This window comes from Coccomyxa subellipsoidea (genome assembly GCF_000258705.1).
Source record: "Coccomyxa subellipsoidea C-169, whole genome shotgun sequence".
In the NCBI taxonomy this organism is placed as follows: Eukaryota; Viridiplantae; Chlorophyta; class Trebouxiophyceae; family Coccomyxaceae; genus Coccomyxa; species Coccomyxa subellipsoidea.
In genome coordinates, this window is record NW_005178037.1 from 2,017,481 (window position 1) to 2,038,126 (window position 20,646).

At 54.4% G+C, this 20,646-nt stretch overlaps 6 protein-coding genes across 6 annotated transcripts; 2 read left to right on the forward strand and 4 right to left on the reverse strand.

Annotated features, from left to right (window-relative positions):
- Positions 1–255: 255 nt before the first annotated feature.
- Positions 256–2,967, reverse strand: COCSUDRAFT_53276 (DUF482-domain-containing protein; the record flags this gene model as incomplete). Its single annotated transcript, XM_005648737.1, has 7 exons — positions 256–857; positions 1,277–1,497; positions 1,798–1,906; positions 2,046–2,227; positions 2,417–2,537; positions 2,653–2,817; positions 2,911–2,967. The coding sequence occupies 7 exons, from the start codon at positions 2,965–2,967 to the stop codon at positions 624–626; spliced, it is 1,089 nt and encodes a 362-aa protein (XP_005648794.1). The 3' UTR covers positions 256–623.
- A 1,347-nt stretch (positions 2,968–4,314) lies between these two features.
- Positions 4,315–7,269, forward strand: COCSUDRAFT_41517 (hypothetical protein; the record flags this gene model as incomplete). Its single annotated transcript, XM_005648738.1, has 7 exons — positions 4,315–4,434; positions 4,642–4,911; positions 5,281–5,505; positions 5,895–6,023; positions 6,188–6,318; positions 6,500–6,713; positions 6,916–7,269. 7 exons carry the CDS (start codon positions 4,315–4,317, stop codon positions 7,267–7,269), a joined length of 1,443 nt encoding a protein of 480 aa, XP_005648795.1.
- A 21-nt stretch (positions 7,270–7,290) lies between these two features.
- Positions 7,291–10,874, reverse strand: COCSUDRAFT_65815 (kinase-like protein; the record flags this gene model as incomplete). The annotated part of the gene is made up of 7 exons (XM_005648739.1): positions 7,291–7,863; positions 7,947–9,040; positions 9,279–9,467; positions 9,772–10,029; positions 10,239–10,410; positions 10,583–10,654; positions 10,776–10,874. 7 exons carry the CDS (start codon positions 10,872–10,874, stop codon positions 7,777–7,779), a joined length of 1,971 nt encoding a protein of 656 aa, XP_005648796.1. The 3' UTR covers positions 7,291–7,776.
- Positions 10,875–11,758: 884 nt separating this feature from the next.
- Positions 11,759–13,204, reverse strand: COCSUDRAFT_53277 (hypothetical protein). The gene is made up of 4 exons (XM_005648740.1): positions 13,001–13,204; positions 12,691–12,791; positions 12,443–12,547; positions 11,759–12,263 (listed from the first exon to the last, which is right to left on the reverse strand). The coding sequence occupies exons 1-4, from the start codon at positions 13,190–13,192 to the stop codon at positions 12,128–12,130; spliced, it is 534 nt and encodes a 177-aa protein (XP_005648797.1). The 5' UTR covers positions 13,193–13,204; the 3' UTR covers positions 11,759–12,127.
- Positions 13,205–13,778: 574 nt separating this feature from the next.
- On the forward strand, positions 13,779–16,237 carry COCSUDRAFT_41519 (hypothetical protein; the record flags this gene model as incomplete). Its single annotated transcript, XM_005648741.1, has 9 exons — positions 13,779–13,874; positions 13,968–14,073; positions 14,244–14,363; positions 14,506–14,598; positions 14,767–14,833; positions 14,935–15,025; positions 15,174–15,287; positions 15,470–15,869; positions 16,104–16,237. The coding sequence occupies 9 exons, from the start codon at positions 13,779–13,781 to the stop codon at positions 16,235–16,237; spliced, it is 1,221 nt and encodes a 406-aa protein (XP_005648798.1).
- A 469-nt stretch (positions 16,238–16,706) lies between these two features.
- Positions 16,707–19,378, reverse strand: COCSUDRAFT_62760 (hypothetical protein; the record flags this gene model as incomplete). The annotated part of the gene is made up of 6 exons (XM_005648742.1): positions 16,707–17,294; positions 17,572–17,762; positions 17,878–17,986; positions 18,197–18,340; positions 18,576–18,716; positions 19,244–19,378. 6 exons carry the CDS (start codon positions 19,376–19,378, stop codon positions 16,707–16,709), a joined length of 1,308 nt encoding a protein of 435 aa, XP_005648799.1.
- Between the last annotated feature and the right edge of the window lie 1,268 nt (positions 19,379–20,646).

Below are 20,646 nucleotides of genomic sequence, written 5' to 3' on the forward strand. Positions count from 1 at the left end.
AGGCAGGCAGGCAGGCCCTCCAGCGAACTAAGGCAGAGGTTCAGACAATCTATGAGGTGATTGTTGACGTGGTCCATATACAGGCGTGGGGAAAAGCCAAGACAGCCGTGTTGTGCATGCTACAACTGGCATTGAACACATATCCATGACACAGCAGCTTTCCCAAGTCGGCTGTTTTGCTAAAGGTAATCTGTAATTGCACCAGGTCATTTGCAACTCCACGCCGTCATAGAACAAGTTGCGCTGGAGATGCACTACCCTCAGCTTTCTCTTTCACTGAGTCGTGCAAATCCACAACAGACCCATCACAACCACGATTTTCTGGCCCCTCTGACCTAGCCCACTTCAATACATGCCTTATTCATTTTGTCTGCATGGCTACACTTGACTGTGTTCTTAGAAGCAATGAGAAAGAATGAAGGTGATACATCCTGGGCCGGTCTGCTCGCGCAAATGGCTGCTCCTGTTAGTACATATCAATACACAAGGACGGGTATCCAGAAAAGCATCCTGTTTGACAGTCGTGCACCCTCGCGCTGCCAATTCTACCTACTTATACCCTTGCCTAAGTCCCTTTTTTATACCTGCCTTTGACTTGGTAGTGCTAAATAAATCCCCGAGCATTAGGCGTCGAGGCTCTTGTAAGGGGACACGTGCTGCAGCAGGGCGTCCATGGTGTAGTCGATCTGCTGCCGCTCCTGCGCGAGGTAGTTGCCGATGGCGCCGCGGAGCAGGCGGTCGCGGATGTAGTGGCTGCTGTGCGTGAGGCTGGGCAGGTATCCGCGCTGCAGCTTGTGCTCCCCCTGCGCACCCGCCTCCACCCGCGGCAAGCCCCTCTCTATCGCAGCCTCCAGCGCCTGCGGGCAGGTTAGCAAACTCTATGCCCGAGGGTCAGCCCATACTGCAACGGTCATGCGGACTTGCACGAGTCAAACCCCTGCTGGGAATTGCTTTCTCGTTCAACAATAGCTAGTGCACCATGCGTCATCAGCCGGTCCCTCCTGATGGTCCCACAAAAGGGGACCGGACTATCGAGAGGTGCCCTTCACAGAACAGGCAAGAAACCCCTGTTGGACCTCCTAAAGCGGAAATGCTCCCCAGAAAGAGCCACCAGAGGGTCCTGCCAGCTTTGCGAGCCATGGCATCGACATCACTGGACAGATGTGCTCCAGACAGAAAACACATAGTAGGAGCTTTCGGGGTCCTGAACCTTGTACAGGACGCATGCGAAAGGCAACTTTCAGCGTAAGCTGAGTCAGGGCAGGCAGAAACGCGCCTGGTAGTAGCAGACTTCAAAGTGCAGGTGCTTGACGTCGGTGTCATAGGCGCAGCCCCAGTTGCGCCCGAACAGCGCATGCGAGCCGATGAGATTTAGCGCTCCGGCGATGGGACGGCTGCTGGCGTCCTCTGCCATCACTAGCAGCACCTGCTCTGGCATCGACTCCCCCAAGACCTGGAAGAACTCCCGTGTGAGGTACGCCTGGCCCCATTTCTTGTCTGCACATCCGCACAAGCATGCGCCAGTCAGTTGCTGAGTGTTGTGGCGCACTAATAAATACCTGCATGCAAGCATGCCTTGCGAGTACAGCTTCTTGGCACCCAACAAGCTCGAGACTACTCTGTCCCATAAGATTACTCTTAATGGAGCTAAAAAGAGATAAGACTCCTCTTGACAGGACTGTTGCTGCAGATGAGCAAAGAAACATGAAAGCTACTAAGGGAGGTCGCATGATCTGGAAGGGGCTGGAGATCATGAGGGTCATGTCAGTACAATTGGAGTGTGGCATGGTGCCTCACCAGTGGTGTTGAGGTAGAACTTGTAGAAGGCGTCCCAATGTTTCGACTTGATGTCAGCTCCCGTCAAGCGCTGCAGGGACAGGCCCTCCTTGGCGACGCTCCTCCTCTCCTGCACAGTTCGGGAACTTGGCTGACCTCAGTCACACCTTCACAAATGCAAAGGACAGTCCTTTGCCGACCATATGCCTGTTCCAGAGTTGTGGCGCATTCCATGGTGTTCACTGTACTGAGGCAAGCAGCTGGGCTACCTTGCGGATGTTGTTGCGCTTGCTCTGCTTCAGGTCCATGAGGAAGCCGTCAAATGTGCCATAGTCCTTGTTGACCCAGTGGTACTGGATGCCCGTTCTCCTGAGGTACCCCAGCTCGGCCAAGGCATCCCCCTCCTCCGGTATGTTGAATGTCAGGTGCGCCCCTGACACATTGTACTCGTCTGCACCCAGCAAATATCCTCAACAAATATGCGCTGCACATCGGTACATCACAGAGACTTGAATTACCGGTTTGACAATTATCGGGGACTAGCTCCATTGATGGACTTGGAATCATTATATTCCAATCACAAGTGCCAGCTCATATTGTCAGCAAAGGCCAGGACACGCCTGCACCAGGCTAGGCTCACCTGTAAGCTGCATGAGGGTCTTTGCAGCGGCCGTTGTCAGAACCTCCCTCATGTTGGCATCTCGCACTAGGATACGGGGCCCTGTCACTGGCGTGAAGGGGACTGCCGCCTGGAGCTTTGGCTGCAAGAAGGCCAGGACAATGTGAACGAGTCATCTGGAGTGAAAGTTGTTAGCAAACTATATGCACAGTCTGGTACAGCAGCGTGTCACGATCTGAGAGACAACGGGGGCGCACGTAATATCTCTGGCCTAGTCGCGAAGCGAACACAGCCCAGGAGTTGTCAAAGACATATTCGCCATATGAATGGCCCTTAAGGTACAGTGGGACGCATGCTAGGAGCTCCTTAGTAGCCGCTGACCGAAGGAGGATGTGTTGAGGCAACCAGCCCTCTTCTTTGACCTGTAGCCCTACATCCAGTCAATCTCTGCAAAAAGCCTTGCCAGTCACTGATGCTGGCATGAATGACACAGCAAGGGAGACAAGTAAGCTCACCGCTGATCCGCTCACTTCCAGAGCGTTGAGGAATGACCAAAGCAAGAAGGGATTCATCTCTTCAGAACCGGTTGCACAGGCATCCCATTCGCACTGTGAAACCTGTCACAGACAAAGCTGACTTGGCTTGCTGGTGCTTTGGGTACAGACTTGGTGCTTCCAACACATCAATAATAAGTGAAGAACAGTGGCGACTTAGAGGAAGCACCTGGCTTATTGACGAGATCACTTCTGCCTGCAGTTGAAGTTCCTCTTTTGGATGGGTATGCTGAGCCTGCCCAGGCGCAGCAACCTCTGAAGAAGCTCCCCCAACGGTGATCTGCGGTTACGAGATTGGCTGAGTTAATGCTGATTGCATGACTACTTCCAAGGAACGCTTCTTTGAGCATGAAGCCAGTCCCACACAAATACCTGTGCAAGAGTGATCCTTCGCCTGTACGGTCGTCTCGACGCAGAAAGTCTTTGCGACTGTTTTGCCTGCAAGTATTTGGTGGATTCAGTGATGATGGAGGTAATGGTTGATCGCGGAGAAATCCCATCGGCATGACCAGGCAAACGTCGTACCCCAGCGATCGACGTTCGACATGGCTCAGAACGACACACAGTCTGAATTAATCCCACATGTTGGCTGATTTCTCCGCAGAAATGCGCATTCATCATGTGCTCTGTGCTTTTTCTGAAGTCTCGCTGGTATGAGCACAGCCGATTTGGCCTCCTAGGATTTGGACTGGACTGGAAAATGTACACGACTGCCGCTCAACCTATCGTTTAATTTCTTTGTACAAATCCTAGAGTCTCCATGAGGCAAAGTATGGACTTTGATAATGGGAGCATGTCTGTGTAGGGTATTGACCCCCGACTCATCACTTGCTGGGGTGTTGAAAGCTCCAGCTGCAGCTGCTGTTGTTCTGAATTGTGCGTCCAGATAGAAACTGGATCGGGTGATCAGACACTTGACATGTGTTCAGTGAAGTCAAAATAATTCCTAGGGTACATCTTTCGCGTCTGCGTGTGCCTTCTTTCGCGAGCAAGCACCGTTGAAGGCTAGCTTGAGGAAGGTCAGGGAGGTTGGATATGCGTCCAGGTCTTGCTGCAAGCGAGACCGTTGGTCCGACATCAGTTTGTCATGTTCACAGTCGCACCTGTGCATGGAGGACTTACAGAAGTCCCTGGCCCTTGAGGATAAGCTTTCTTGGACAGCAATTGCCTGCATTTCACAGCTTGCGAGGCTGTAATTCCAGACAGTTGTACAAAGCCACAGTTACCAGTCGAAGCAGCAACACCGAGACGCGGCAGAGTCCCCCGGCAACAACCAGACGAGTAAGCCAGCATCTGCTAGCCATACTTTCTGTACCTCTGCTTTGTACCATTAGTTTGCTCACCCACGACGATGAAAGCCATGGCATGAATCCTTTCTGTTGTGCTGTGCAGCGAGCAGCTGTGTCCCCTCCCAGAGAGCCTGTGAGGCAGCCCCCAGCAGTGCGAGAGAGGACCCTGTCCCGCAGTCAAGTGGTTGACAAGCAGGTGCGCTGTCCCTGCATGACACCCCATGCATCATCACAAAACGACCTGCCGCCCAGCTGGCATGCAGTCACTCATCCATATGGGTGTATGATCCTTTCTATTAGGATATATTTGTGTCCATTTCACTTGTAACTTGTCTGCATACGCACCTTGCCTCTGGCAGGGAGACGCGGTTGGCATCTTAGTCAGTAATGTTCCTGGCTGCAGGTCATCACACGGACGAGTGGGCTGCAGTTGGGGGTGATCTCCCATTTCCTGGTGGACCCGCGCACAGTGACGGTGGTGTTCCTGGACTTGCGAGCAAAGGGGCTGGGGGGACAGGAGGTTGGAGTGGTGGAGCTGAGTGCGCTGACGCAGATTGGGGATGTGGTGCTTGTGCACGATGAGAGTGCGCTGGAAGATGACCTGAGGAGCAGGGGGCTCGTGAAGCTCGTGGGCTACTCTGTGCAGGCGTATGACGGCACCCCGCTTGGCAAGGTATGCTTCTGGTGTGATCTTTACATTTGTCCTTTACTTTCATTCCTAAGACAAGAGCATCTGGCACCATTTTCCAATTGATAAGGGTGTCCACAGACACCGATTTTATCGTTGCGCTTCATCTGTCTCTCCCTCCACTGGGTCTTCTTTAAATAGCCACTCGATGACCGCCTCCTGGAAGAATGACTAACAACACGAGCCAGCACCTGCTTGATCCTTCTGCCACGCCCTCTGCACCTGTCCTCACCGTCTGTGCCTGTTACCTCTGCTTGGCGTACGCCCTCTGCACCTGTCCATAATTGCACCCATGGTCCGTTCAGGAAGCAAGGCAGGCAAGTAGACAAAATACGATGACATATGGGTGCGCAGGTGCGCGACTTCACGTTCAGCCCGGACAGCGGCCGAATTACGCACCTGTCCTACGACACGTTCGGGCTGCCGACCATCCCAGAGGCGCTGCTGAACGTGTACGAGATTGACGCAGAGGCGGTGCTGGAGGTGCGCAGCGGCCTCGTGGTGCTCAAGCGCGGGGCCGAGCGCGCCGTCGTCCTGGTCAGCACCGGCCTCCTTGGCTACGCCCTCGAGAAGGCCAAGGTGCGGCCGCGCCGTCTCATACTGCTCCGCGCTCTCTGCCCTGGCACAGTCAACATTTAGTCAAACATACAGCTATTGTGACAATTTGAGCAGGATCCTAGATTAAGAGTTTGAAGCGCCCTAAAAAACGCCAAAATGCGGCCGGGCTGCCGCCTCCTGGGAACATGTCCCCGTGCTCACTGCACTGGCATGACAAAGAGATGGCTGATATCTGGCGCATGACACTGTTGAGAGCAAAAGCCTGACCTTACTTCCTAGCTTCTTCAGTAGATCGGGCTATTGTCAAGCAGGACTACCCTGGGCACTTGTCACGAGGATGTCTTGGCACTGCCTGCTCACAATATGTGTGCAATATGCGTTCTGATGGGTTCTTGTGCGCTGCTGGGCAGGACGTGTATGACATGGTGAAGGGGGAGGATGGCGAAGAGGGCCAGCTGTACATTGAGGGCATGGATGAGGCGTTCCTGGAGTGGAGGCGATCCCATGGGGCTGAGTGGGCGCGCTACTACGGCCTCCGGGTAAGCATCTTACTCTTCCAATTCGCATTGCTTCACATGGCCTCTGTTGAGCCTTCTTTCGGAGTCCATATGCACCATTTTCAATGCTCATGTAGCACGCCGAACGGCAAAATGCTCTGCAGAGCACCTCAGCCACTTGACACCCAGGCTGTGCTACTGTGCAGGAGCTACCCTCTAGCAGGGCACAGGTTGACATGCTAACGCGCAGCATGCAGAACGCGCTGCCGCCGCCACGGCAAACAGCAGAGCTGCTCAGGCGCGAGCCAGCTGCCCGCTCCAGCGCTGCTGCCACCAGGTGTAGCCAATCTCACTTCCCCCGCCTCACTCATCGTCAGGAATGCCTGTGCCGCTTTGTACAGCTCCCTCGCACAGGCTGCCCTTACTCTGTTGCCTGCATAGTGTTGGTGCCACGCGCCAAGACCGTAGCGGCTGCTGTGCATAGTTGAAGGTCTGAAAGGTGATTTGCATTCTGGCAGGGACCCGCGGACGCGCAGAACGCCCTACAGCACTACAGAGCAGCGGCGGCCGGGCGCACGGCCAGCGCCGTCGCCGATCGCGCCGCCGCGGCAGCAGGCGGCCAGCACGAGCGCGTCAGTGCCCATCGTTGACATGCGGCCCCCGCCGCCCTTCCGCCGACGCGATGCCGACGGCCGCTTTGGGGAGACTCCCGCGGTTGTCCCTGCACAGCAGGTGCGCCTGCACTCCACAATTCTCTCTCATGACTGGCGTGGCAACGTTCTCGACGCTCAAGCTTTGCGAGATTGACAGCTTCAACAGAAGTGCACATCATGTGGAGCTTTACTGGGCTAATGAAGGCTTTGAGAACTCTCCAGCACTGTACCTTTTGACTGCGGAAGTGTGGAGTTGAGGCTGGCTCGCTGTTGTCCTCCAGGTGAAGGAGGAGGTGTCCGGCTCCAGTGTACCCTTTGATGAGTTTGTCGTCCGGGAGCCTGCGGCAGCAAGAGTGCGTCAGATGGACGGCTATGGTGACTTGGAACAGCCAGCCTACACACCCAGGGCTGAGCAGCCCACCGCCTCTGCGCGGGAAATGTACCCTCAGGGGTATGCACAGGATCCAGCTGAGCCTCGCAGAGACAGCAGGGTACCAGTGCCAGAGGCAGATGAGCGGTCTGACAGGATGACAGCCATCCGGAGAGACCTCAATGACTGGCGGCTGCAGCGGGATGAGTCTGGAGAGATGTACCAATACCGGGATGCCAACATCCCACGCATGCGGCGGCACTAGGATGTGCTTTTGAACCTCACAGAACCGTGGAGTCTTTAAATGGACAATCAGTCCTTATAACACAGTGGGTTCAGCCCCCAAGTCTTTGTAAGTTGTTTTGGAAAGAGCCATGCTAGACTGGTAGTACACCATTCTCAAACGTGTTCCCTCGCCTATTCTTCAGCCTTTAGACAGTGGGCAGAACGTTGATTCTTTTGGTGATCTGTATGTCCCAGATATGGGTCTATATACAGATATTATTGGATGTCAAACCCATCAAGCACCTATATGTGCATGCTATTGGCCTGTGTTGAACATAATGCGCCTGTACACTCTTGAGGATGAATGGTAGACAAAATCAAAGTTGAAGCTCTACAGCGCTCAGCAATGTGATCAACCTGGCAACGAAAGAGCTTCTTTGCCGTCTTCACAATCTGTGCATGTGTTCCACCGTTGGCGGTTTATTGGTAGACGCTCGTTGGCGGTCCGTGCGTAATTGTCGACAATGCTTGAGCAATCCCTTCACTATCAAGCTTGCTGAATCTTCCTTGTAGTCTGACACCGGGTCGCACACTCATCACTGAAAGCCGCCAGGCTGCCGAGCCACTTCACTACCTGCAAGCACACCATGCATTGTTTTCATGTACATGGATATATGACGAGAAGGCTACTTGTGGCTACATGGCAACACAGCATACCTGCGGCGTGGCCTCGCGGTCGACGTTTCTGGAGAGAGAGTCCAGCAGCCAGGCCAGGATGGAGATGCCTTCGCCAGGCTCCAGCTTGCGCAGCTTCTCCTTGACCTCCTTCCCCTTGTCTGACAGCGCGCCCCTCGCAACTACTGCCGCCCTTCTCTCCATGTCCGCCACGGCCCCCACAGACGCACCCCGCGCCCTCCGCACCAAGGGATCCTTCCCCTGAACAACCTGAGCAAGCCTCTGAGCTGCGTCCAGATGCCCATTGCCGTGGACGTCCTTTGTGGCTGTTCTGTATTCTGAAGGCTCCACCAGTGTCGGCGTGGCCCCCCCCAGCAGCCTCACACCCACCGCGGGGCTGAACCGCACTCGTTTGCTGGCATGCAAGTCATCCGGCGGGTCCTGATCTGCTGTCAGCGGCCGCTTGGCTGCCCTGCTGTGGCTGTGCGGCCGGGCCGCCTGCCCAAAGTCCTCGTCATCATCGAATGCGCTGCCAATCTGCCCGAGCTGGCCGTCCGCGTCGAACTCTGCCGTCTGAGAGCTCGCGGCAGAGGCGCCACCAGCGGCAGGCGCGCTAGCCGGCACCGGCGCAGCTTGCTGCTGTGAAACGCGGCCGTTCGCTGGTGCCAGCTGCCGCGGCAGCTGCGGCGCAGCCAGCGTGATGGGCGGCGCGTGAGACTGCTGCTGCGGGGCGGCGGCGGCATAAGCCTGCATGTGGCTCAGCGGCATCGGGTGGCCGTGGCCGCTGTGCAGCGGCTGGTAGGGCCAGTTGTAGTAGCCCTGGGAGGGCATCTGCGCATAGGCCATTTGCGCATAGCCGGCCGGCATGGCGTGCGCCGTGGTGTGGGCCGTCCCATTGGCATACATCGGCGGTGGGGCCGCAGAGACGGGCGCGGTGTGGGGCCATGCATGGCCGGGGGTGTCCTGCGGCAGGGGCGGCGGAGGGGTGGCGTGGCCGTTGGGGAGGGCCGCCGGTGCGCGCGGCGCAGGGGCGGGCGTGCAGGGCAGGCTGGCAATGCATTCGCGCAGCAGCTCGTAGTCCGGCTCGTCCGCGAAGCAGGTGGAGCGCAGGTAGGAGGAGATGGCGACCAGCGCATCTGCGGCAGCACGAGGAGGGTACATCAGAACACAACATCAAGCTTCTGTACGATTAAATCCGTCTGTTCCAGTCAAACCTGATGCCTTCTGAGCATGACACATCCGAAGAAATCTTAGATCTGTTCAGTTTGTCATACGCTGCCACCATTGATACATTGACCTCACAGAAATAGCATTTCTGGCAAAGGCGTTTTCAAACAATGCTCATGACACACGGCATGATCAAAGGGGCCTTACCGGGGAGTTTGCCAGAGGCGGAGAGGACATGGGGGTCGTCGAGGGCGTGCTGCTTCATGCGCATGGCGGTCTCCTTGGGGGAGTGCTCGCTTCCGGCGGAGGCATCGCCACTGGCCGCCCGCCAGGGCAGGTTGCCTTCATGCATCTCCACGACAATGTACAGCCAAGACCACAGGTCATCCCTCCGCCCTGCCACCACAAGCAGACACACGAAAGTTAGTCCCCAACTTGTACAAATAACCCAATCAGACAACCCCGCATCAGGTGCACCCTACTTTGCCAGCTGCTGTGGAGGTGCCAGCAATTGAGAAGCGGACATTGAGATAAAGCAATCCACTCTTTGGGCAGACCCCACAAAAGATTGACCTGGCAGTTCCACATGTCCTGTAATCACGCTCGGGCACTCCCTGGCAATCAAAAACATGCCACAGGAAGTAGAAGAGAGATCACTTCCAGCCACACAGGGCCTAAAAAATGTTCCACAGGGCCGCACCCAGGTCCTGCTTGAGGTGGGCGTGGATGGATGCGTAGGTGGTGGACCCCCGGAACTCGCCAAAGTCCTCCCGCTTCGGCAGCGGCTGCCCCGCGTCATCCACAAAGCGGCGGGCGATGCCAAAGTCGATGATGCGCCACTCGCCGCCCGCAGACTTCGCCCCCTGCTTGTGGGACTGCGCAAAGTTGGCCGGCTTGACGTCCCGGTGGATGTACCCTGCCCCATGCACAGCCTCCAGCGCTGCCAGCGTCTCCAAGGCTGGGCACCACAAGCACAGACTCAGAAAATTATACCAACGACCGTAAACATCCATGGGCAAACTGATTAAGATTAAGACAGAAATCCTAGGTGGTCAATACTTCTCTGTTAAATTTTAAGCAAATGTCAGCTGCATGCCAATTTCAGCCCAGCCACAATGAAACGGGGCGCTGTTGCTTTCAAGCAAGGGGCGCTTGTGTCTGGCGCACCTATGCTCTTGACCATGTATGGCTGGATGCGGCCATGTGGTCTGCTGTGCTGAAACTGCGCCAGATTGGCACCTAGGAGCTCCATGATCATGTAGAAGCGCCCCTCATGTGTGCCCTCACCCTCTGACGCCAAGCGGCAGACTGGTGGACAGCTCTGAAGCTGTCTGAGCACCTGCCCGGGTCAACAACGCATTCAAAGGCTCATAAATGTTCAAATATTGCTTGTGCACACGTGTATGTGACCAGCTTCAACAAGAAGCTGTACGTCAAGCTAGCTGACATCAGCAACGTGCCTTCAACATGGCGTTTTTCAAAGTACTGAGATCGAAGTTCACACCCCTTACCTTAATCTCTGCCTTCACAGTGCCGCTTCTAGGGTCCTTGCGTTTGTCCGACTTGTCGATCTTGACGGCGAACTGTGGCGAATAACGCACATGGTCAGGCGACCAGAAGACAGCAGTTTATCAAGAGCACAGCCCAAAAGATGAAGAGTCTTGCCTTCTCGTTGTCTTTGAAGGTGTCGGTGACTTCATAGACCTCCGCAAATCCGCCATCGCCAATTCTTTTCACAACTGCCCAACGCAGCAGGTTGACACCCTCCCCAAGCCTGAGGTCCCTTTTAAGCAGAGGTGGCATCTTTGTCAATGAAGCAGCATAAAAGCCTCCTTTAATCCTGAACTGCAGCCGAACACCCGTGCTTGAGGATGGACTAACGGATCTCTGTAACCATAGGTGCCTGGTCACCTGCAGTAGCCAAGTAGTTGTCACCGCCAAAGCAGCTGTTCACGAACTATGTTAATATTAACAGCAATTACGTCGCAAATTTGAGCGAGATGTCGCCTGAATTACAGTAATTCAATTACTTGGTAATGTAAAATTTCTCTCTTGAAGGAGCTTGCAAATGCAAGGGTCGCGAAATTGTCGTCTTTTTTGGGTTTGCTGGAATGGACAACTCCCTTGATCGATGCACATTTGCTTGAGAGCTTCCGACAAATTGTTGGATCTGCAGAAGACTTATTAGATACGGTCCAACTCTGCAATAGATCTTCCTTCCTGTGGGTGTAATGAGTTACAAGTAGGAGGTGGACGTCCTCCTTGGACTGATATGTTCTGCTTTGGTGGAGTGTGCTTGCCGTTGAACTTGCTTCTACCCTTCCTCGTTGGTGTTCTACATCGGTATGGATTCTTCACGTGGGTAAACCCGCAATGGGTGACGCTCAGATACTGGCAACAAAGGTGATCAGTTCACACCTCTCAAACCATACGAAAGTGCTCAAGCAGATGATGTTTCTTCAGTGACTCCATGCAGATGCTGAACATTGGACAGGTGGAATGGATCTGGACGCCAGTCAGAACCTGTGCCAGCGGCCGGAGTGGAAGAGGCAGCAGTTGCAGGGGAGAAGGGCAAGCAGGATACGTCACGCCAAACAATGTTGTTAAGCCACAGAAGAGCCAATAGATCAATAGAAGGCCGATAACATCATATGCGAGAGCAAAACAGACAACACCCGCCTCATGCTGTGCTGTAAATTATTACAAATTTGCTGTGAGACTTTGGTAGAGCATAAGCTTGTTGACGGCTGGCTAACGACTGGTGGTGCAACCATCTAGCGACTGTTTCAAAAGCAGTGAATCGCATAGTCAGTGTCCACTTTCAAAAGTCTTCTTCTGTTTCCTGCTCACGCCATCTGCAATCCGGAAATTAATGCTGCATGTGGCATGCGTTCTCTGCATCCTGCTGCTCACATCAGTCCAGGAAGCTATACCAGACCACTTGATGCTGATAATCATTGCACCCACTGCCACCTTTCTAGACCTTCTGGCCCTCGCAATGGCGGCTACTGGCATTCAATGCTCAACGTTTGTCAAATACATCGACAATACCTCATCTAGATGATGAAGGTCATGTGCCGCAATACATTCTTCTTGTCTCCAACTACGGGTGTCGACAGCAGCTTCTGCACAGCCTGGGAAACTCTGCGCTGTGCGCCGTATGTGTAAAGAACATACACGCCATCCCAGTACCTGCAGAGAACACAATGAGAGATCTTGAAAATGTGCCACTTTTCTTGACCGCTGATTTACCTGTAGAGTCCTGTAGAGTCTTGGATTGCAAACAGTGCAAGTCAGCTGAGGAGCAGTCTCAGTTGAAGATGAAGTTGCATTGGCTCTGTTAACAACCCATCAGGAGCCTTATATCGCACCCTTCGATGGGGTAGGCAAGATGTTGTGTGCCCCTGACAAGGGCGCTGATCTCCAGGCCCTCCTCTTTCTTGAGGAAAGCTTCAAACTTTGCCAGCTCCATATCCCTGCAGGCGCACGTAATGAGATAATGATCCAGCTATATCTTTGATACTTTCCTTGTCAAATGCTCTCCAGTCGCGCGCAAGCAGAGAGAAGGCTGTAAGGCTTCAGGAACGCATGCTTGATCGCTGCCCTGATCTACGCTCACCTCTCTTCCTCGCTCAAGTCTGGCCGCAACACGAGCATTGTTTCATACCATACATAACCCTCTGGCAATGTCACATCCTGACTTGTGCTCTGTGCTAGTGCCTGCACACAGGTAAACAGCTCAACTGCCAAAGAAATTCTGCATTGTATTTCAAGAGCTGCTCTCACTCTACACTGCCATTTTATAATTTTGATGATATACGATTGTAATTCCCGATCAATTTGCCTCACTAAGCAACATAGCACTGGAAGCACAGCAAGAATTGACTTCTCAGTGCTATTATGAACCTCAGGCTGCAATAGCTACTCACTGCTGCTCTCCTCTGCAAGTTGCATCTGCTTGTTCCCGTCTGCTGGGGAGCGCTCTTTGCTCCACTGAACGATTTCCTAGGCACACGAAACAATGGAGTAGGAGTTGAGGCACCCGAGCACGTTCTGTTGGCTGTGCAGCTGACAGCACACCGGCTGTGCAGAGCAGAAATTGGGAGGCTCATCAGAGACATGACTACAATGTCAATGCAAAAGTTTTTGCGCTAGGTGTGCGGCCTGAATTGGGAGGAGGCGATAAGACGTGAGCCAGAATAGGCTCGAGCTCCTGCGCAGGGCAAGCAATTTGGCGGGAGGCTTCGAACGTTGGTTTGCATCGGAGCAATCTTTCCGCACCTGACCTATAGGGAACCTATAGATCGCCTATCTCTCCAAGTCAGAACTGCTCTTGGCGCAGAAACAAACGTTTCTTGCGGCAATCCAGACCGTCAAGGCTTGTGTAGGAGCATTCCAAGCGATAAAGATGTCAGGACCGCCAAGAGGGCTCTGCGAAGAGACCTTGGCGCCGTACGAGATCGAGCGTGCAGAAAGGATACAGCGAAATCAGCGCATCTTGGGTGCGCATCGCTCTTAAAAAAGGTCTATTCTCACAGTCGCAGCGCAACGGGTGTATTTGAGGCTGTTCCGACACGACTGTAGACAAGTAGCCTTGCATACATTCGGCAAGTGTCATCAAAAGCACCCATACTACTTCATGTTTGAACATATGCAATCAATGTGCATCACATTCGGACACTGAGAAAAAGACATATCGCAGAGGAGATGGGCATCGTCAAGCAAGTCACCCTGCTTGAGGCGGGTCTGCGCTCGAGGAGACGGGAAGGAGGGACGAGCACCACCACAAAGACACGGAAGGAGGTGCGCCTAAGCACCAGTTGGAGATTGCTGTCTCCCCAATAGAATCTTGATGTATAGTTAGAAGGAGTGTCCCTAAAGACTCCCTGACCGCAGGTGAAAAGCTGCCCATCCACGCCTTTGACGCGCCGCTCGTCATCTCGCATTGCAAATCAGCCCCCTGAGAACAAAGGACTGACAGGGGATGAGCACGAGAGCCACGGTGGGAACGCTTACCAGGACAATAATGGAATCGCATCAAGTTCTGCTCATGCTAATAATGAACCCTCAAAGCGCTGCTCATGCAATCATGCGTGCATTGAGAAGCGGCTTGATCCCTCCAAAAATTTTGAAGCACCCTTGTATCAGCAGATGCTTGCTGTGTTGGCGCAGGGCGTTTGGTGATGGCAACAAGCATCATAGACCCCGAGCACGAGCAGCGCTGGTCGGAGTATGTGAGCAAGCACCGCTGCGACAGCCAGAGCCGCGGCTCTGTCTATGACAGCAAAGCTGGTGCGAGCATCCTGGCAGCCCTGACATGGAGCAATGAGATCATATGACCTGGGCACATCTTGCTACAAAACCGTGCCGCCAAGGACAAGAACCACAGCAGTGTGGCGTTGCTGACATGCACGGTCTTGTGTGCGCGTTGCAGGGATCTGTTGCCACTTCTGCCGGCAGAAGAAGCTGTGTGGCGAGCCTGAATGCCGCCGCTGCACAGAGCGCAACCCGGAGCTCTCCTGTCTTGGTGAATATCTCGCTGCCGCTGCCTCTCTTGGATTCCTTGTGGCCCCTGCACCTCTGTCAGCTGCACCACCTTCTGCTAGATCTAATCTTGGCATGATTGAACATGATCCGACGTGATATAAGGACGGCGTGCTGGCCATAAGCTGGAGACTTTGCTGATGGGGCGCAGGCAAGTCTGAGTGCACGAGGTGCGGATCTGCCACTGGCCGCTTCTGCCGCGCATGCCTGCTAGTCAGGTATGCTCTCCCAGACTGAATATTGGCAGCCTGCTCCCATTTCTTTTTGCTTATAAAAACACATTCTGTCAGGAAATGAACAGATCAGTATTGACTGGCAGGTATGGCATGACATTGGAGGCGGTCCACGAAGAGATGGAGGCCGGCAGCTGGCTCTGCCCCCACTGCTACGAGGATGACCACCCAGATGAGGTGCGCAGTGATGCATTCTTTTCCCAAATTGTCCTCGGTGCAATGTCTTCAGCCCCATGCTTACAGCTCAATTCCATCCTGTGGCCTGTGAAGTGGCAGAGTTCAAGCAGAGAGCTATGGGGAGGACTCATCGGTGTGGGCTGTGCAGGGCTGGATCTGCAACTCCTCCATCTGCATGACCAGGCGCGGCCTCAAGCCGACCGGCATCGCCATCTATGATGCGCAGGAGAAGGGCTTCGCATCAGTCGCGCACTACGTCCAGGTATTTACTTACTCCTCTTGTGCACACAGATGTCATTATGGTACCCGACTTGTACAATGCCCAGAATCCTCCTGAAGTTCCAGCTGCCGATCAAAGAGTGAAAGGGTACTGCATCATGCCTTACTGCAGACTGTTCATCATGTGCTTATTTTTATGCCCGTCTGACTTCTTTTTGCTTGCAGGCACAGCAGCTGGCGCGCACAGGCAAGAAGCTGACAGCAGCGCCCAAGGCAGCAGCAGCCAAGGCGCGCAGCACGGCAGCTGCGGTCGACACTGTGGAAGCCCAGCCAGTCCTGGGATCCGCAGGCAGGCCAGTCAGCGTTTCACCAGGCACGCCCATTAAGACCGATGCAGCTGCCCAGGAGGGCAAGGGGCAGGGCAGCTCGCAGGCATCCTCTGAGGAGACACAGCTGCTCGCTGAGCTGGCGGGTGACGACGACGCTGACAGTGCGAATGCATGCGCGGGCGCGGCCAGAGAGCAGGACGCGCCAGGCAAGGAAAATCTGCCGGCCACAACCGCCGTGCCGCCGCACGCCGCTGGCCTGACGCCAGTCAAGCGGCCACTTCTCGCAAAGATGCCAGGTATCCTATTGCTCTTGAATGATGATGTCAACATGTGTCTTGTTGGCGGGGTGAGAGTCACATGTAATGGAACACGATTAGGGCAGGATCATGGTTGGGCATTGTGGCATTCTAGCAGCATGCGTTCTATAGAGCAATTCAGGGCGGGATGTCCTGCAGTTGACCATGTGAAGATGCTGCAGTCAAGGGCAGCTTGCTCGGGTTATCAAACGATTCATTGTGTGTCATGCGCAGCTTCAGAGGGACGGATCACACGGAGGCAAGCCAGGGAGGCGCACAACGTCACGCCAGCCGAGCAGGGCAGCAGTAAGGCTGCCGCCCCGTGCGCACCTGCTGGCCGCTCATTGCGCCGGCGTTTGGTCACCTAGATGGAACCAACCCTGGATACTGATCAGAGACTTATTGCTCATGAGACTGCTTCAGCTGTTGAAAAAATAAAACACGCTGTACCTTCTCTAATTGAGCCTCACAAATATTACAACAATGCTTTGCGGGCAAGCCTCTGCAACTTACAAAAGATCTTTGTAATATACAACTTACGGTGATTACATGCTCAGATCTTGGTTGCTAGATATATTCTGTGTCCAATATGTTGTGCTTATAACAGAAACTAGACAGGCACCTCAGTCATAATTGAATAAGTCATGGACAGTAACATGCTTTATAAATGGCTTATAACATGTTCGTCGAGCTACACCAATCCTTTGCATTACGCATGTCCTTTGCAATAAGCAGTTTGAGTCACAAATACGCAGCCTGATCAGAGAATCTGGAGCACAGTACAACTGATTTTACTGATTGAGTTCTGAATTTCAGTCTGTATTTGGTCTGAGCAGGTCACTTGTTGCCCTTGGAGAAAGCCGATGAAACCCGCAGCCTCCCCGACACAGCTCTGACCAGCTCCCCTTGAGCATTCCTCACAAGCAGCGGCCCTGCAGATGCATCCCCATTCGCATTTGATGACACTCCCCTCCTCAATTGCTGCCCTGACCCATTTCCAGACCCCTCCCTCACTAACGCGCCGCGTCCCTTCTGCATGCTCCCTGCTGGACCTGCACTGCTTTGGCTAGCCCTCACTGCAGAGCCTGCAGCCTTGCTGGGGCCCACTCCAGATGCTGACCTCACAGGGCCAGCGCTGTCAGAGAGGTGGCTAGAAGCCCCTGATGACCTGCGGCGCTGTTCCTGTGGGTTGCCACTGCCTCCCTCTCTGCCATCAGAGCTGTGGCTGTCAGCTGCTGGTGACATGCGACCAGACGGAGGTCGGTGCGCGGCAAAGGGGGAGCTCCATGTGTCTCTGGTGGGAGGCGTTCCCGGGGAGGCAGGCTGGCTCTCCCCCCTGGCCAGGCCCTGGGACCTAGTGGACCTGCCTGACCCTGGCTCCGCCCTCTCCAAGGGTGCAGCGCCCAAGAGAATCTGCCCAATCACCTGTGCACCATGACCACAACTCTTGGAACACATGAAATACTTGAGATGCCCCCAAGTGTGACCACGGTGTCCAGTACATACTCAAAGCTCAGCCCATCCCAAAAGAGGTCAAGACCTCATCCAGGGGGTCAGATCGGGATCCCCAGCCAGAAAATTCAATTGAGAAAGAGGATGTGGTCATCAGACATCTGATAGCTTCTGCTGTGGCAGGACAACTGTGTGGTCTCCTAATTGTAGCGCAAGTGACAGCAGCGAGGTGGCAGAGGCATCAGCGCACCTCCTCCACCTTTCTGCGCAGGCTGGACCTGGGCACGCATTTGTCCAGCAGCGCAGCCCACTGATCCTCCTGCACGATGTGGCGCGCAAGGCTGCACAGGATGCCCTTGCCATGCACCCTCGTCTCCGACATGCCCTCTTCCAGATACCCTGCCGCTGCTGAGAGCAGCCTGCTCACTGTTGCCGGCACAGCTGTGCGCACACCACACAGCATGCATCAGAAAGCCGTTTACCATTGATGGGAGCAGAGATCCTGGTCAAAATATTAGGAGGACAATTCCTGCCAGAGTGCGGAAAAGGCTTTCACCTTTGATCTTGTGCGGATCCTGCTGCACGCAGGCATCGAGGTGCGCGGCAACCTTGGCCCGAACATTTGGATTCTTGTGCGCGGCACTGCCCAGCAATGCCGCAGCCACCTGCTTGGTGGCAAATAACAAATGAACGGGGTTTCTGGTGTTGGCTGTGACTCGCGTCCCCAGTCTTTATTGGCAGACCTGCCCTTGTCCCCAGAGTGACCTTGCCAGTCTTGATTGCATTCAACACGGCATGCTGAGGATAATAATAGCATATCATACAAAGCCTTATGAAGGAGTCATGCGCGCCTTAGGCTCAGGGAGGCAGGCCACAATTGCAGCTAGAGTCCGATCAGCCTCCAGGGACAGCGGGCTGCCGCGGCCGGCCGTGCCGACCTCCCCGGCCCTCTTTGCAGCCGCCGCCACCATGGCATCCGCACCTGCATCTGCGGCACGCCCCAGCACCTGCACTGTCTCCTGCACACAGACAGTGTCCCTTCAATACTTCTATTTTGCCCTGGCACCCATCTCAGCCAAGAATCTGAGAGGAAACAAAAAATATTCATATGACTTGTCGATGACTAGCAGTAATGTGCATGATCCAGGTGAGGGCAATAGCTGGTTTCAAGCCTGGCTTGCGCCATGAGATCGGACTTGGGATCTATTTCAGGCCGAACATGCACAGAATTTGCTCAGAGAGCTGTCAGCTCACCTGCAGGAGCACCATGGCATTGAGGGCCGTCTGGCTGCGCAGCGCATCAACGCCCGGCGCCACAGCCGACACCAGCGGTAGCACTCGCTCGGCGGCAACATCTGGATGATGCCTTATCAGGCGCCTGGCATCAAAGAGAGCCTGCACAAGTGGAGGACACACCTTGCTGTTATTTGGACAGAGAATGGGGCAGTCTTCACATGGAGCAAGAATGTATGAGAAAGGTTCAGAAAGGTGCAAATGGGTTGGCTACTTGCCATATTCTGGGCTTGCCAGTCCAGCTCTGTGCGCTGTGCTGCGTTCGCCCGTGAAAGTGTCTGCAGGACTGCCGTCATTGCGGCATTAGGGTCGGCACAGGGGTGGAGCAGGCCTTCTGCCTCAGAAAAGGCTTCCTGCTTGAGACCTCCTGTTCAGCCCAACATCAACCATGAGACCCGGCCCAGAGTAGCCAAATGCCCCTGGATGGTATCAAATATAGGGCAGCAGTAGACACTTGCCTGGGACTTGGTGTGCTGGCAGGTGAGGGCTTGCGCTGTGGACCACATCGATACTGAGCCTGTCCAAGCCCTGCAGCACCGCTTCTCACATGACCCGAATATTCTAGGAGGAAGCGATCAGGTGCATGGCAAGATTGCTCTCATGCAAGCAGAGCTAATCAAGGCGCGCACCGGCAGTGCAGGCGGGGTTCCCCGGTCAGGGTCTTCCTGCAACTCGCTCCTGCCACGGCTGGCCGCACACACTGAGGATGTGGATGAAGCCTCACTAGAAATCTCGGAGTCTGTTGTAGCGCTTCGGGGCGCCATTGATGCGGCAGAATAGGTGCTATCGACCCATGCTGCAGGCAGGCTAGCCTGCGTGTCTGGCCGGAGTGCTTGCTGCCTTGGTACAAATGCACTCTGAGCCCGTCTTAGATCCTGCAGAGCGGCAGCGATGGCAGGTTGTCAGGCCAGCATTGATGGTAGAGGCTGATTAGCACTGGCAGCTTCATTGCCTTATCAATCACCTGCTGACGACGCTTCAGCAATTGCAACCTAGAACCGGTACTGTTAGGACGAGTTCCATCGGATGCGCCCATGCATTCCTCGGAGTCCCCTCCTGTCCCACTGTTGCTGAGCTTGGCTTGGGCTGGTTCGCGGCCCTTTGGGAACATGCTCAATGCTCTGGGAACTAGCGTGTGCTCTAGCGGATGCATAGTACTGCTCATGGACTGGGCACTGGCTGCAGGGTAGTGAGCTGCTATTTCCTGGGTCTCGAGCCAGCTGGCAATCCCATTCAGGTCTTGGTTTTGGTCGCTGACATATTGCCCAGGAGTTGAGCCTTTTTGGAGCAACATCATCTTCCTTTGATTAAAGATTCCTTCTATAGCCTCAGAGTATATAAGTTGCTGGACAATTGGGATCCTGAAGGTGCGGCCACAACACCTTCCCTGGAAACCCACACGGCACTGTTGCCGCTGTCGTTCAATAAATGTCCGCAAACTGACGTTGGAAATTGGGAATCTAGTGAATCTGGTGCAAAAAGGTTCCTTATGGTGCGGTCGTTACTTCTATGCAATGAAAGATGTTCTTGGACAAACCCGGCATCTGCTACTTCTGCGATGAAAGTTGATGTTTGTGAATAGAATTCCACTGAGACGGCCACGAACATACTTCTTCACTCTCCTTGCCGTTTCTATGAGCCCTTAATCCATTGCCAATGGAGCTACACAAGGTTTTGTGCGTTCTCGGCAATTTCGGTGTGGGCAGCCAAGTCTGGAACTGGTGCATGCCGGCCATGCCAGCCGCAATGACTCATCGAGATTGACTTCTCCCTGCTTCTGCTCGATCTGCGACGTTGTTTGTTCAATACATCCAAATACCATTGATTGATCCACCTTCACTTGCAGAAGTTACCCTGGAATAAGGACAAAGTGGTCAAACAACAGTCGGAATTGCAATCTGCAAACACAAAAGCTGCAAGTCGTTATCTTATAAGACAATTCATCAAATACAAGATCTGATATTGAAGATCCTTAAAGGATGCAAAGTTGTAGCAACTGCTGGGGGTCAAGACCGCAGGCCACTTTACACGG